General features: G+C 41.5%; 1 protein-coding gene across 1 annotated transcript; it reads left to right on the top strand.

Annotated features, from left to right (window-relative positions):
• Positions 1-7,932: 7,932 nt before the first annotated feature.
• slc47a2.1 (solute carrier family 47 member 2, tandem duplicate 1) lies at positions 7,933-14,596 on the top strand. Its single transcript, XM_069667772.1, has 16 exons — positions 7,933-8,109; positions 10,496-10,597; positions 10,742-10,810; positions 10,932-11,080; positions 11,194-11,236; positions 11,371-11,415; positions 11,577-11,674; positions 11,839-11,936; positions 12,700-12,881; positions 13,004-13,112; positions 13,295-13,370; positions 13,551-13,620; positions 13,724-13,856; positions 13,927-14,021; positions 14,214-14,277; positions 14,367-14,596. The coding sequence occupies exons 1-16, from the start codon at positions 7,933-7,935 to the stop codon at positions 14,594-14,596; spliced, it is 1,740 nt and encodes a 579-aa protein (XP_069523873.1).
• The last annotated feature ends 1,577 nt before the right edge of the window (positions 14,597-16,173 follow it).

The following is a 16,173-nucleotide window of genomic DNA, read 5'->3' as shown; positions in this document are numbered from 1 at the left end:
GAAGTGTTGGGAGTAGAGAGTGGGGGATGACACGCACCAAATGATTGGCAGACGGGGAGTTGAACCTTTGGTCAGTGCAACGAGGACTGTAGCCTCCATACAGGGGGCGCCTGCTCTACCAACTGAGCTAAACAGCGCCCCAAAGATTTTTATTTTATGACAATAAATTATGAGGATGACACAGCATTTACGTTTGGTCCATACATTAGTAAATTCAATTATTGTTGTCTATTAAAGCCTTTTTGTTCAATAAATGAAGTTTTAATATAGTATGCATTTAGTTAAAAGGGTGTGTGTTAACATTTCCTAGGACATTTCTTTCATCATTTGTGCGCACGCATGGTCTGAGGGAGTTCTACATTTGTTCGCAGAGTACGAAGAAATTTAGGTAAGAACAAATTGATGAATCCAAGATTTGTGCATCAAACGTGCGTACGCACAGTTCAAGCTCAGATTCGTGTGTACGCACTGTTCGTAAATGAGGCCCAATGTGATTAAAATAAAAGCTACGTTTCATAGATGTAAAGAATAATATAGAAACATATATAGACACTAACTATAGCATCACTTTTAACTCTCGTCTTGCATATTTTGTAGACAATCTTATTTGAATATTTGTGAGTTAACTGCTGCAGTTTTGTACAGAAAAAAGGAAACATTATCGTCTAGTACAGAAACCCTTTGCTTGTGTGTGATCACATGGAATTTGAAACTAAATGTGTTGATGTCTTCATAACAAATACTCGCTTCAGCTCCTGACATTTCTTTCCCGCGGTGACAAAGGACTGTGTAGCAGAGCTGTATGTTCAACTGACTCATTATTCAGCGGCTGTCAGATGGCACAAGGTTACTGTAGAACAAACGCACAAAATATATACTGCAGCCTGACACAAAACCAGGCCAGCCTTCAACAGAAACACAAGCTAGTTTCCAAATTGTCCGTCCATGGCTGGGTGGTAACATAACGCCGCTGTTTGAATGGGAACAATCGGAGTATTTGCAGCAGAGAGCAACATTGGGTTTGTGTCCGCCTTAAAGCTTCCCTGAGGATAAAAAAGATGGAAAATAAGGAGCAGATCTTGTCATCATTCATTCTAATTCACTCTGCGTTTAACTCACACTCTCCAAACCCCCCCCTCCCTCCAGCCAGCTTCGTCTCTTTCATCACCAACACACATCATCCCCTCGCTCCGCCCAGCCACCTCACTCCCCTCCCCTGTTTCCTCCATTCACTCCCCTGTCCCCTGAACAAGAATGAGCTTAATTCAGCTCATTTTCTACCACACGTAGACAGATGTGTGTGCTTTGGGTTTAATAACAGCAGTAAGAACATAACGATCTCCGTCCTTGTTGTCCATCTCTCTTCTTGTGTGTATGTGTATGTGTGTGTGTGTTTGTGCAGCCGTACGCCTGTGCACACAAATTATTGCGAGGTACTCTTTTATTCATGGACATGTGCATCTTTTAAAGCATTTCATTTTGGGGAACATTTTAGTTAAGTGGTTTATGCAGCTTTCAGGAGACCGGAAACATTCAGGTGTGAAAGACCACAGAGCAGCTATTGCAACAGCTATTGCAACCAGCCATGGCAACATGTTCAATGAAGACATTTTGATTTATAATATTTTGCGACCGCTTACTGAGTCGGAAACTTTACTTTGTTCAGAAAGCGACCAGAGGTGATGGAAAGCATTTTCAGCTCAGGTGTTATTGTCGTCCTTTTTTACACTCTGTGGTTTTGACCTTTAACTGTAGAGTCCGAACACATATTTGGACAAACTCTGTTCAAACACGATGTGTGACACACGACAAACATCCACACAGGACCAAATCCTGCACCAGGCCAAGAACTATTTTGTAAATGCTGGAAGGATTCATCACTCGCTCTCGTATGCATTTTTAAAAGCTGATTATTAATATGTGGCCGAGTCAAAAGAGAAAAACTTCTACCTGCTTTTACACGTCAAACTTTTACATGTCATGTAATCTGACAAAATATATCAGGAAAAATGTTAAAGGGATCAGGGTGGATGTTTGTGATTTGATGATTTGTGTTTAGGACATTTTGGGGGGGCCTTTTATTAGACAGAGAGGACAGTGAACAGTTTTGGAAACAGGGGAAGAGAGGGTGGGGATGATGAGGGTGGAAGTCCAACCTGGGGCCGCCGCATCAAGGACTGTGGCCTCTGTACATGGACGCATGATTTAACCGCTGAGCTAAACTGCCGCCCCGTGTTTAGAATAGATGTTAGGGATTGTATAAAACCAAATTCAACATTTAGAAGAATTCATGATAGAACATTAAAGAAACTTCTGGAATCGTCAGTACTCCATATTAAAGGCGCAGTGTTTTATGCAGTTAGTGGTCCCACTATCAAAACAATAACCAAAAGATAATTTAAAGACGTCCAAAAGTAGCAGGAAATCATGTTCACATATGAGATGTAAAGTTTTATTTAAAAGTTTTTTTCACATTATGTCATCTTCATTCTAGTTAAATAGCTGCAAGTTACGTTAGCTAACGAAATACGTCAGCTCAACTATTTTTGTACTCAAAAAGGAGACGACAACATGAAACCGTTACCTTGATTAAACTCGCATATTTCTCTGGTTTTCACATTGTTTGGAACATTTACGAGAATTTAAGTACTCGACTTGACAGAATGTGTCACATCAGTCTTGTCGTTTTTAGCCATTTTAACGAAATGTCACAAATCTCATGTCTAGGTTTGATATGTGTATGAGTAAGTCTCCTGCTAAGTCGATCAGAATGAGCTTTCTCTGATGCAGTGCAGTGACTCATAGATGTCGACGCTGGATCACACTGACCTTAAATTAAAAAAAACCTCTTTGTTCTTAGATAATTTCTGGAAAAGGTTAAAAGGCTTTACACACGCTGTGATGAAGGCCACTAGGTTGAATCAGAGATCGCTGTAGTATACATTCAAGACGTGTGTGTGCTCTGTGTCTCGACCGTTAAACGCTTCTGTTCTGAATCTATTCCCAAAACAAGACATCATGTAGTTATTTTAAGCCACTTGTCAGAGCATGTAAGGATGGATTCAACGAGCTGAGGGACTCTCAGAGCGTCACCAGCTGCTGGTGTGTTTAAAACGTGATGTGCTGCAGGTGAGGCGAGGTGCCGCTCTCCTCCTGTGACCCTCGTGTCAGATCGTTCATCTCCCGCTTCAGTTCCTCGGACGCGAGGAAAAAAAGAAGTGGGGGGAACAAAGCTCCCGAGGGTGAAACTGAAAGTGAGAGGAACAGGTTGCTTTCTCTCCAAGGTCAACCAGCTGCCACAGTCAATGAGCCTCTTCAGAGTATGAGTCAACAACAAAGCACAGGATCACTTCCAAGCACGAATATGTCACACAGCCCTCCAACTCAAAAACACACAGTCACACTTAATAACCCTGCGAGATTAATGGACGGCTTTTCACTGAGTCATAAAAGACGTCCTCCGTAACCTGTTTACTTCTTATCTCTTTTAAGTTTTTTTTCCCCCCGCTCTTGTCTTGTGTGTGTAAGCGCTCTCATCGACACCCTTTGGTGCTGTCTGTTCGAGTTTAACCCCCACGGACAAACCCCGCAGCCTCATCAAGGGTGCTATGGAAAGGACAGTGTGTCACGGGGGGCCGGGCAGCACGCTGCCGCATTGTTTTAGAGGCTGGATGAGTCACGGAAAACGAATCAGGGTTGGTGGCATTTGAGACGGCTCGTCCATTGCATCAGGACGGCGCTGTTATATCAACAGAGGAATTATAACGTGTTCCCATGATGCCTGTTGTAGCAGCTCAGACAAGGAATTCATTAAGGCGTAATGTAACCTAATTACCTGAGAGACTTGACGGTTACATGTCATGATTGTAATTTGTTCCTGAAGGTTAAAAAAAAGCCCCGTCCTCCTCTTCCTGATGAAGCTCCCTCACAGAAAGTTCTCCACAAAATCAAAGCGTATTTATAGCAGCAAGTGCACAAAGCAGCATCGCAATGCTTATTTCAAGTAATTTCTCACCAAATATGACTCACCAAAGACATTCAAAAGCTCCGACATCATCAAAAGAGCAGACAGCAAATTTTCATCTGCTTTAGTCATGGCCGAACTACTTTTCATCTATATCGTCGTTTTCGTTAAGATGAGTCCACGCTCCAATTATTTGTTCCTCTGCCAAAGTCTTAAATTCAAATGAAGCGCTCGACTTTGTGTAGATTAAAACTGAAAATGTGGTCGAGAACATGCAAGACAAACCCTCTCATTCAGGTTTTACTAAATAATGTGTCTCAGTAGGGTTCAGCTTTGTCTGAGTGGCTGCCTTTGATTTTTTTCTTCTTCTGTTAAAAGCAAAATTACACAAGATTGCTCCCATACAACAGGGGCGGCTTTTAAATGCATTCATTTTGTTTCTGACTTTCAGCACACGTCTCTTACGTTCATCCCGTATGTGAATGTCAAGTGTATGCAGGTGACACGGCTCCAAACATAATCCTCCCCGCTCCCCTTTCTCTCTCTATTTCCACCCGTCTCTTTGTGTCTCGCTCGCCCCCTCTGACCACCCTCACACACACTGCCAACGTGAGATAGCCACGTCTGTGTGTCCAGTGCAGTGTAACATGAGTGATAATGTGTGACGTGTGCGTCACGTGCCACCGGTTTTTAGGGTTCCACTAGAAGCTACTTATTATTGTTATCATCTTTAGGCATCATCATTATCAGCTGGAGCAGACACGACGAGTCCCTCTGCGTCATTGTTCCCTCCAAAACCCCCCTAAAGCTCGCGTCGCCGAAGCTACCCACAACGTAACCAACAAAAGGAGGGAAGCGAACGCGTCGAAAATCACTCTGGCACTCTTTCAACGTCCCTCCCCTCGTCCATCCTCTCATCCTCGGCCTGCACCCCGCCTCTCCCTGCACTCTGTCTCTCTTTTTGCCTCTCTATCAAATGTTCACTTCTTTTGTCTCACGCACTCTTTCTTGTTCCATCGCACTCTATCTTTCTGCCTGACACGCTCTGCCCTCGTACGCTCTCTCCGGCCGCCATTATCTAAACCACCGATCTCCTCATCTTTCCCTCAATTCCCATCCCTCGTAGGAAAATTCACACACACAGATAAGTGAACACCCCAACACACACGCACACAATGACACTGTGCGTGCAAATACTCTCACCCCTCCCAAAACCTTCTTCCACGTACACACACCCCCCCCTCCGCCACTACCACCACCTTCTACTCGCTCTACCCCCCCCCACTCTAATCCTAATCACACCACCACAACCGTCATCAGCCCTTATCTCACTCCACCAAATCTGCTGTGACTCAAAACAATTTCCTCTCATTTGCGATTTTTACTGCCCGCCCCCGCCTCCTACACCTCCATCAAACCCACCTACCCCCCTCCAATAAACCCCTCTCCACCTCCTCAATACCCCATCGCGACCCATCAGGCGCGGACCCCACCCAAACGCACATGCACACAAACACAAACACGTATACAGATGCACTCACGTATACACACACTCTGACCGGTCGCCATTAAGAGTGACGACGGCTCATCGTGTGTAAGCGGTGACTTGCCACTGTCATCCAGTGGAGCCCGAGAAGAACTGCAGTGTGACGTCACGGCGGACGCCGGCCGAGCTGGTTGGTGGAACATATTTACGTGTGTGTGTGATTCTGTGCGTGTGGTTGGGATGGGGGGAGCCGGAGGAATACAATTTGGTGGGTGGGTGGACCTGGTGGGCCTTGCTGCATCACTGAACCAGGAAAATGAATGAGAGCCTACACTAGGTGTCACCCCCTTTCCTCCCCCGTTGGCCTCCTCTAATTTCCTTTTCTCTTTTCTGTTCTTCTCCTTCTCCACCCTGAGGCAAAGGAAACAGTTGAAATTGCGGGAATTAAGCGTTTGACAATATGTTCGACCGTATGTTGCAGGGTTCCTTGGCTGTGTTTAATGATTTGAATCAGCTGAAGGAGAGACAAATGTTTGTAAAATTTGATTAAATGATTAAGAATCCATTCAAAGTTCAGTGAGGCAGCCTGATGTGCAAGAAATTTGAGCAATTTAGTTTTCAACAAGAGCAAAACAGCACCACCCGATGGGAGGTTTTCATAGCAACAGCCAGGGAGAGGAACGCCTCACCGAGAAGTGTTACTATGGGAGGAAGAATTCCATGTACTACATGATAAGGTGACAGGTGACAAGCATGTGTGTTGTTTTAAAGTGGCAGACTCAGTGATATACCTCAGTAAGGGGAGAGAAAACTGCCTCTGATTGTGAAACAATGTCAGCTCTTTCTGTATATCTGCAGGAGGAAATGTTGTGACAGCCAACAGCAAAAGAGGTGGACAATTTTCAATACAGATTGGTTGATTTCAGTCAGACAATGTGTAGTTTAGTGGTCATTTAAACAACAGCAATAAGCTGAAACAGTTGTTTCTCAGAGACGTGATCATCTTGCACCTATATTGCTCAAACTGAATTACAAAAATGTAAAGCTTCTACATTTAAAATACTGTTCAAATGATTGCAGCAACATATTTATAGATAGTGAACGTATGTCTCTGTTTTAGCTCTATGTTTGGTCTCAACCAACACCGGAGGGAAATAGCCCATTCTTTTAGCTTGCAAAAGTTTAATGAAGTTCACCTGCTAATCGCTTACTTTTTTTGTAAGCCGAGCAGGAGGTACAGAGCGGGTCTTTTACACAACTTTATAAGAACTGTGAGAGTAAAACAAAATTTACTGACTGGGCAGCTATAAAATTCACACAGTGGCTGTTTTCCCCTAACGTCATACTCAGCCTGTGAAGTCATATAAATTTAAGGTATTTGACAAAATCATTATCATTTTACATTTTCTGAATTGGTTGGCAACTGAAAGACAATGTTCAGTGAAAATTCTGAGTGAAATATGGCCATGTTTTCAGCATTAACAACATATTTGATAACCGATTATCTATGGTCAAACATGGACAACAACTTACGTTAGCATTCAGCCACTTACTAGATGACATTACTCTGAGCAAGAAAGTGGCTTAATGCCACTATTATGTAGCTTATGGTATTGTTACTAGACACCATAGAAACAGTGTAAATTCCTAGGTAATCTAATGTTAGCTAGTCATTTATTTTCTACCTGACAAAGCTAGCTTGTCAGGGAGAAAGTGGCTTAAAGCTACTATTATGTAGCTTATGCCATTGTTACTCGACACAGTAGGAAAGATGTGAATTCCCAGCTAATGTAATGGTAGCTAGTAATTTATTTTCTTGCTAACGAAGCTAGCTTGTCAGAGAAAGTGGTTAAGTGCTAACATTCGCTGCTGTCTAAGGGTAGCTAATGGGTTATCTAATATGTAGTTTTACCTTAAAGTGTGATCTGGCGTCCCTCTGTAGTTCACTATCAATTATCTGTTTAGTTGCTCATTCACTGAGAAGCAGTGAAATGATAAATATTGTCCGAGTACGTGTACCAGTGCAACATGACAGCATTTCAACTTCCCGCTAGGGTTAGTCATTTTTTCCAACATGATTCTCAATGTTTAATTATAGGCATTTGTGTTTCCCCCTTTACCCAAAACATTGCACTCTTTTTAACTTTAGTAAACCAGTAAAGATCTGTCACGTTGCAAAAAAGCTGAGAGAAAACAACCAGCCTTTTGCAGCGTTTTAAGTTTGAAGGAGGAGTTTACAGCTTGTTGGTGGGTCGTCGGTGGAGGGATATGATTTGTTGCAAAGCCCCAGCATACTGTAAATACCCACTCTCACAGACAGAGAGCAAGGTGGGCGGACACTGCCTTGGTTATTGATTATTATCCAGGTAATTAGTTATTGATTCACTCCCTGCCTTCTTGTCTGTGTTTGAGGGGAATTGGAGTGTACGAACATCATTCAGTTTGGGATTGAGTTCTGTTTTCTGCCGAATCTCACTTCAGTATGGAAGACTTATACACAAATAAAGGAGTAAATGGACTTACCAAAACAGACGAACCCCCTCCTGCTGCTCACAGTGTTGACTCATGCTGCAGATCCTGGCTGAAAACGATGAAGCTCCTGGTGCCTGCGGACTACAAGAATGAAACAGTTCAGTTTTTAAGACTAGCAGGACCCATGGTAAGGTTGTGTTATAATTTGACAGTTGACAGGAGTTTAACTTGACTCCCCAGATTAAACCACTTGCAGAATGATTGACTGCAACTCGTATTAGAGAGGTTTGGCTTAAGTGCAGAAGACAGGAACAAGATCAATACACAGATCAGGAAGGTAGGATCTATGATTGGCTTGACCTCAGATGCAAAAGAAGTGATCATGGAGCAATGTAAGCTCAGGAGTGTTGCGAATAACAAAGATCATATTTTTTATGTTTTTGGTAAGCTGAAGAGCGCTTTTACGACATGCTAGTTTCCCAGTTCTACAGAAACATCATTGTACAGGCTGTAGTGAATGCACAGTGGTACCATAGACTGTAAAAAAAAAGGTGGACGTAGACACTGTGATGTCCATTGTATGCCATTTTCAGCCTCCAGTTCAGCATTGAAGCTGTCGCCATCTTGTTGTTTTGGAGCCTGAAATGGACAGAACCGATGGTTAGCAAACACTGTGCTTACACAGTTATATCCAAGGCTAGTTTGTTAGCTAGTTAATGAGCTAAGCTAGCAACCCAGGTATGATGAGCCCAGACAATGATACCTGCTTATACATACAATTTCACTCATAGAAAAGAGCTGCTTTAGACTACTTTGTGTCTGTTAGTACAATTAACCGCACAGCAAGCCATTTTATTTGTCTAATACCTTGATGCGGAGATGTTCAGTTCTTCGGTTCGAATTAGCTGAGGTGATGCTGAGCAGACAGGTTGTGGTCCCACCTGCCACTCAAAACAGTTACGAAACATGCATAACATCAAGACTTGATATAATTTAAACAGGTAAGTTGTATTAAAATTAATCCTTTGTTGTCATTAACAAGGAAATTAGCTACACAGACCAAAACCGTATTTTGCATCAGCCTGTAAACTTGTTTGTATCTGCAGATAAGTCGGGCATTTTAACATAATATTAACAACATTGTCTCTATAGCTTATAGACATACAGCACACCTGATCTCCTTAGGTAGGGCATTCAAAAGTCTGGGGACTAAACAGCAAATGTACCTTGTGACCTTTAGTTTATAATCTCACTTTGGTCTAAGTAATATGTTTTTTACTGAGGATGTCAAGCAGCACTTTGAGTCATAAGGTGGGAGCAGCTAAGAGATATAAAGAGGTTTCAAGCAGGGCCTCAAAATTGAGAGAAATTGATTCAAAAGGACAGCGGTAGCCAATATATAGAAGCTAAAATAGGTGTCATATATCAAACTGTGAAAAAAGGAAGAGACGTGTACAGAGAGTTGCAAAAGTCAAGATGTGATGTGATAGATGTGTTAATCTTCTCTAAGTGACATGGGGGTCAACTGTTATTGACTCACATTTGGACCCGGCCTCGTGTGGCCCCGCAAGGAACTACAACGACCTAGGTTTCTCAGGTTGGTGCTTGTGTGGCACACAGTTTCCCCACTTAGGGATTGATAAAATAGTTTGTATTTTATTATATTATAATCAGGATCTTCTTATTGAGGCTGTTAGAATTGTATCATTTTGAAACCAGCCATTACCTTGAGTAGCTTAAAACCCGAGTCAGTTATTACGATAATAACAGTGAATATTCTATAGCTGCTTTTAATTTGAAAGGCTTTAATTGATACTTTCATTTTAACAGGGGGTTGTTTTGTCTGTTTTGTTGATGTCTTTTTATTTGCTCGTCTATTAGACAAATACAGTTGGATATTGATACTCAGTAAACACTTGAAAATGTCCTAGAAGATCCAAAATATGAAGCTTGACTGTAAATAAAGAACAAATTCATTATTTAAATAAATGAATATATGTATATTTGACATTCATATATTTGTATAGTATTAATATAGCAAATGTTCTATAAAATATTCGTTTTCAAACAATATTTTTGATATGCGCCAGGAATAAGGTGCTTTTGCAAACGTCTCCTTAAGAGAAAATCTGAACTTTGTGAGGAGAAAAATAGTTTGGCCATTCAAAGACCAACATGTATCCATTTTTCACTGACTGCTATTCATTGCACAAACCAGCACTTGATAGACGAGGACATTTAGTTTCCTTTTGTGTAAACCTTTTGATGCCAAAGGCTGTCAAAAACCTACACTGGCAATCACTAGAACTATTTTCTGAAGAAAAGGGAGATAGTAAAAGACGTTTCGAAATACAAAGGAGCCGAAGCAAAACCAAAACCTTACACATGTCAGCTGTCGGAGCAAAGAGGAGCGTTTTCATACCTGAAGGCCTTTATTAAGATTAAACAATCTTAATAACTCAATTAGCAACTGCATATGCCGCATTCGGAGTGTAATGCTTGCTTCACGTTTGGGGAAGTTAATTTGTGTTTTTATAGTTGTTGAAACGAGCGAGCATGATTTTGTTTTGCAGTTCATTTCACAGTTGATGAGCTTCCTGATCGGCTTTGTCAGCATGGTGTTCTGCGGTCACCTGGGGAAAACAGAGCTGGCAGGGGTGGCGTTAGCAATAGCGGTGAGTGAGTTCAGTTTCTGTCTTTATTGCCATTTTGTTCTCATGGATCAGTGCTAACTCTGTTTTTCAAATCCACTACTTATCAGACATTACTCTATCCAAACTGTTTTATTTCTTTAGACTAACTACGTCATTTCAACATAGGTAATAAATGTCACAGGTATTTCCATCGGCTGCGGTTTGGCGTCAGCATGTGATACTCTCATATCTCAGGTATTTAATTCACCTTTTTATAACCTACTGCTGCGTTCACAGTATGCTCTGTATCTGATTTGTTCTCCCTCGACTGTTTTGGCCTTTATTTTCCTGTGTTTCTGAACCCCCTTCCCTGCAGACTTATGGGAGTGGAAACCTAAAGCGTGTAGGAGTGATACTGCAAAGGGGAGTTTTGATTCTCCTCTTAGCGTGTTTCCCGTGCTGGGCCGTTCTCATTAACACTCAGCCCATTCTGCTGGCCATCAGGCAGAGTGCAGAGGTCGCCAGGTGAACCATCTCCACTCCACAAACGTGTATCATATGACAAAGTGCTAAAAATATATAGTTAAGTTATTCAGTATGATAAATGTACAGTACTTACATGTTTCTGTCTGCCAAAGACTCTCCCAACTGTATGTGAAGATCTTCATGCCGGCTCTGCCTGTGAGTTCAGCTTCCTACATTATTTTTCAGAATGCGTTTTTGTATCTCGAGCTATATTAGCCGTATTGAATGCTTGTTTTGTGGCATTATTGATTTAATTAACTCCATTCATTGCTTTGTGACGGATTCTGCAGGCTGCCTTCATGTACCAGCTGCAGGGGAGGTATCTTCAGAATCAGGTGCGTTTAATGACGGGTGTGAAACGACAAATAATGACTGGAGGTTTGTCAGTAATGAGATCATTTCGTGCACGTGTTAGAAAGTAACGAGAAAGTAACAAACGGCAAGAGCAACGATGGATTTAAATGGCATTTTATAAGCAGTTTGCTTTGGCGCACAGGGCATCATATGGCCGCAGGTGATCTCTGGAGCTGTGGGAAATGTTCTAAATGCATTAATCAACTACGTATTCCTCAATCTCCTGGATTTGGGGGTCGTGTGAGTGTGCCCATTTGTACCCATATGTAAAACATATTCTCCAATATCTCCAATATTTTCAGTCTTTAACCATTTCAACTAATAACTCTCCATCTGAAGACCACTTTGAAGTGTTACTGTATGCTTTGTATTTTTGGGACTGAATCTTCCTGTCACCATTGAAGTGGCTCTGCAGCTGCCAACGCCATCTCTCAGTACACCTTGGCCGTGTTCTTGTTTGTGTACATCTGTGCCAAGGGGCTGCACAAAGCCACATGGGACGGTAAGTTTAGTTGATGAAACTACAGCCTCATGCCTTTTACTTTGTAGAAGTATCTTGAAAGATTGTTCAAAATAATTTAACTTGAGGTTTTTTCAAAATAACATCTCCATTTGAGCATAAAAGCTCCATTAAAGTATAATTACACATACTGTTATTGTTAATTTGATTATTATCTACATGTGTTGAATTGTTTTCTTGCCTTCAGAAGTATTTTCAACTTTTTGATTCTAAGCTTTTTATGCTCGCTTGGCCTTCCGTGCACTTCGACAACAACTCAACATTGGACCAGTACACACTGAACACCATCTCTGCTTAATCTCTAATCAGTTTCACATTGTTTAGAAACATAATAAGAACGATAGACCTGTATAATAAACTATTACAATTTTGGCATAACTTAAGTATGGCGCTAAAAAAAACATTTCCTGTGTGGATTTACCTGCCTTGATACATTACTTATAAAACTATTCACACTCACACTTCTAAAAGTGCTAATTAGCAGGCTAATCAGGTTCATTAAAACCTGCTAAACATCAGCGTGATAAAACTGTGAGAACATTAGCATGCTAACATTAGCACTCCAATCAAGCACAGCCTCACAGAGCAGCTAGCATGCCTGTAGACTTTTGTTTAATCGGTCATTCAAGATGTTCTCAGTTCTATATTGAACATTAGACAATGCAGTGGAATGAAAGTATAACATGGCTATGTACTGTAAGAATTTGTATTAATACATTTATCTGTACCTACTTCTACCTCCTAGGCTGGTCTGGAGACTGCCTGCAGGAGTGGGGTCCATTCCTCCACCTGGCCCTCCCCAGCATGCTGATGCACTGTCTGGAGTGGTGGCTGTACGAGATCGCGGGGTTTCTGGCAGGACTCATCAGCGAGGTGGAGCTGGGAGCTCAGTCTGTAGTTTATGAAGTGGCTGCTATTGCTTACATGGTGACTCCCTTATTCCGTTTTGTCTTTAATTAATCAAATCATAAAACACGCTGTCAGCTAATGTAATATTTGTGTGGAGCTCTGAAGTGATTGTTTTCATTCGCTTCATCCTGGCTCCACAGTTTCCGATGGGTTTATCTGTCGCTGCCAGTGTCCGGGTTGGGAATGCTCTCGGTGCTGGGAACACCGAGCAGGCCAAGCTGTCCAGCAAGGTCTCCCTCATCTGTGCATGTAGGAATCAAACGCGTCGCCTGACAAATATCCAATACAGGACTCTTTGGCAGCTGTGTCAAACCCCTTAGGATCAGTTCCTCTAATTTACAACCCAAACTCTTATTTTGAAATATATGATTTTCCATTATTTGTATATTTACCACCATTGTCTTATGCCGCGTTTCTTATGCCCGATCCAGTTACTGTCTCATGTTTCACTGGAGCATGCCTTGGTGTCTCTAAGGATGTGATTGGTTACATTTTCACCACGGAGGAGTAAGTAAAGAAGTGTGTTTTCATACCTCAGAATTAGTAACTAACTCAAATAGGGTCAATGTTTAATTCAACATGCATCGTTAACCTGGAGGACACTCATGCCAGCAAAGTAACCTCACATTTTGTCACTGTGTGGTACATGCAATTATTTATTCTAAGCTAAGATCTGCCTTGTGTTAGAGACATAATTCAGAGGGTGGCTGATGTCATGAAGTTGAACTGCTTCATCCATGTAGCCGAGGCCTTTGCGGTGAGAACCTCTGCCGTACACGTCACTTTTTCCTTCTTCCAATTAAAATGAAAACGAAAATATTTGCATCGCTTTTAGCTCTCTTTTTGTTATACTTCCACAGGGTGTTACGGGAGGTATCGTCAGGGGGGCAGGAAAGCAGATGATCGGTGCTGTGTGCAATTTGGTGTGTTTTTACTTCATCGGGTTCCCCATCGGAGTGTCTTTGATGTTCCCGGTCAAAATGGGGATTTTAGGTAAGGACAATCTCGGTGACAATCTAAACCTTTTTCCACATGATATAATTGACTGTATTTTGTCTTGCAGGGATGTGGTCGGGGTTTTTCATTTGTGTCGTGGTGCAGTCCGTATTTTTTACAGTGTTTCTGTGTAAACTAAACTGGAAGAAAGCAACTAAAGAGGTGAGTGACTCCTCTGTTGACATTGAATTATTCCAGTGTTTTTGCCATTTTAGAAATGATAAAAAGATAAATCTTAATCCCTGTAAGTTCCAAAATGTTATACTTATATTGTACCCAGTTTTTCTATGTTTCTTTCATTGTGAAATGGAGAAGAAATGTGATGAAGTTGCTGTTTTAAATACCTCTGAATAGGCACTGGTAAGAGCAGGTGTCAGAACTACAGAGACAAACACAATCTTTGGGATAGAAAACAAAGGTAAACACAAGTTGATCTCTTATTCTACCTACAGTTACATGTAGAAATCTGCAAACTCATGTTAACCATGTATTAAACTCACCTTTCAGGCCTCGACCTTGACGTGAAACAGGCCTACGTTAACACCAGTCGATCCAGCTCTTTGAGTCCAGCTGAGGGGAAGCAGGAAGTGCTGGGTGCAGGTCAGCAGACTGCAGATGACGCATCTCTGTCAGTCAGGCAGCTGGTGGTGCGACGTGGGCTCACTGTGCTGCTCATGCTCGTCATCCTCGCTGCTGGAGTCTTCATCAGCGAGCTGCTCATCAGACTGCTCGAATGAGACAACAAGTGACCGTTATTAGACAAAACAAAGAGCTGTGATTCATCAGATGAGAGTTCAGATGCATCTTCATGTTTAGCAGAAGAGCCAGGAGACAAAAATACACACGAGGAACAGATAATGATAAGACAATGTGTTCTTAAAAGGTTGTTCTGCAGTCACAGTTTCGGGTGTTGAATTTTAAAGTAATAAGGATGAGAGAGACGGGGCTGAGCCACTTTTTAATAACACATGTTCACTCCATCCTCCCACTTTTACTGAATTTAAGGCTGTTTATTGTGCACTGATGATGGGACAATAGCTGTATTAGAATGACTAATTACAGAGCATTTTACTATTAAATTGTTCTGTAAAAGCAAAAGTGGAGTTTTTGTGCAGTTTTAAAGAATTAAAACTATTGTTGAAGGTAAAAGAGTTCAGAACCTCATTGCTTTCATATCTTTAAAAGACAGACACGTTTAGTTGGAAAAAAGAAATGTGATAAGGTACGTAACAGGCATGTCTCCTTTATATAGACGCACACTGTGTAAAATGTGCTCCAATCAGGACGCTGGCTGAATATATATTCTAAGTCTCTCATATATAGTCTGAATGGCTGCCACAATTAGAAATAGTATGATTAAGTGCTATATTTAGGCCGCAGCACATTGCTGGAAGTGTGCTTTCATCATCAAAGACTGAGCAGCTGCTCTTTCTTCCTTGGTTTATATTTCAGTTCTTTGATCTTTGTTGCCAAATTGATGTTAATGAAAGGTCTGTACGCTCACTCTGCAAACATGCTGTCTGGATGAAGACATGTCAAACTGAGCAAATCAAACCACCTGTTTACTCTGTGCAGGAGCTGATAGCTAGCTAGCTCAGGATTCACAGTTATAGCCTGCTCAAAAATAAGGAATTCAACCTGTTGACATTTAACTTCTGAAACACCCATATTTATGTTTTAAAAAAGATATAATAAAGCAGTGACTATTTTTTGCGTGATAAGCTTGGTTTCTTTTTTAGGTTGAGACTGTGAAAATTCTAGTCTACAGCCTGAAGGTCAACGTTGAATTGTAGTTGCATAAGGGACACAAACAGCAGTCTCCGGAGTCAAAGTCCGGTGTTTGTCAGACACATACATCAAACCAGACGTGTTCTCGATGCAGACTCTTTCACTCATTATACTACCACACCTGACTGTGTGCTGGCATTGTTAAAGGTGCAGGCAGAAAAGTACTTCTAATGTAAAAATAATACCTCGAAATCCATGCTGACTGTTACAAAAAAGTATTCCTGGGTATGTACACCTATCTATAGATCAAATATCATTTCACAAACTCCTGCGATGACATTTTCAAACTGAATTTTGTGTGTGTACAACAAACTGTCCTACCTAAAATATAAAACTTATCTGCCACCAGTGTTAAAACTTTGTGTTTTTGCGTTAGTTGGACATAACTGGGCTAGCTGCTTGCCTTTGTTTCAGGTTTTGTGCTAAGCTAAGCTAGCTATTTGATCATTTGTTTATGCGTCTGAAAGCGAATAAGCATGAAGGACAACAATGTCCTCTAGTCCCTACTGTGAACGGCACTTTGCAG

The sequence above is a fragment of the Semicossyphus pulcher genome, unplaced genomic scaffold, assembly GCF_022749685.1.
Source record: "Semicossyphus pulcher isolate SPU_LCO1_2020_fin unplaced genomic scaffold, fSemPul1.0.p SCAF_10, whole genome shotgun sequence".
NCBI lineage: Eukaryota > Metazoa > Chordata > Actinopteri > Labriformes > Labridae > Semicossyphus > Semicossyphus pulcher.
Note: the sequence above shows the minus strand (reverse complement) of the source record. Positions and strands in the feature narration are given on the sequence as shown.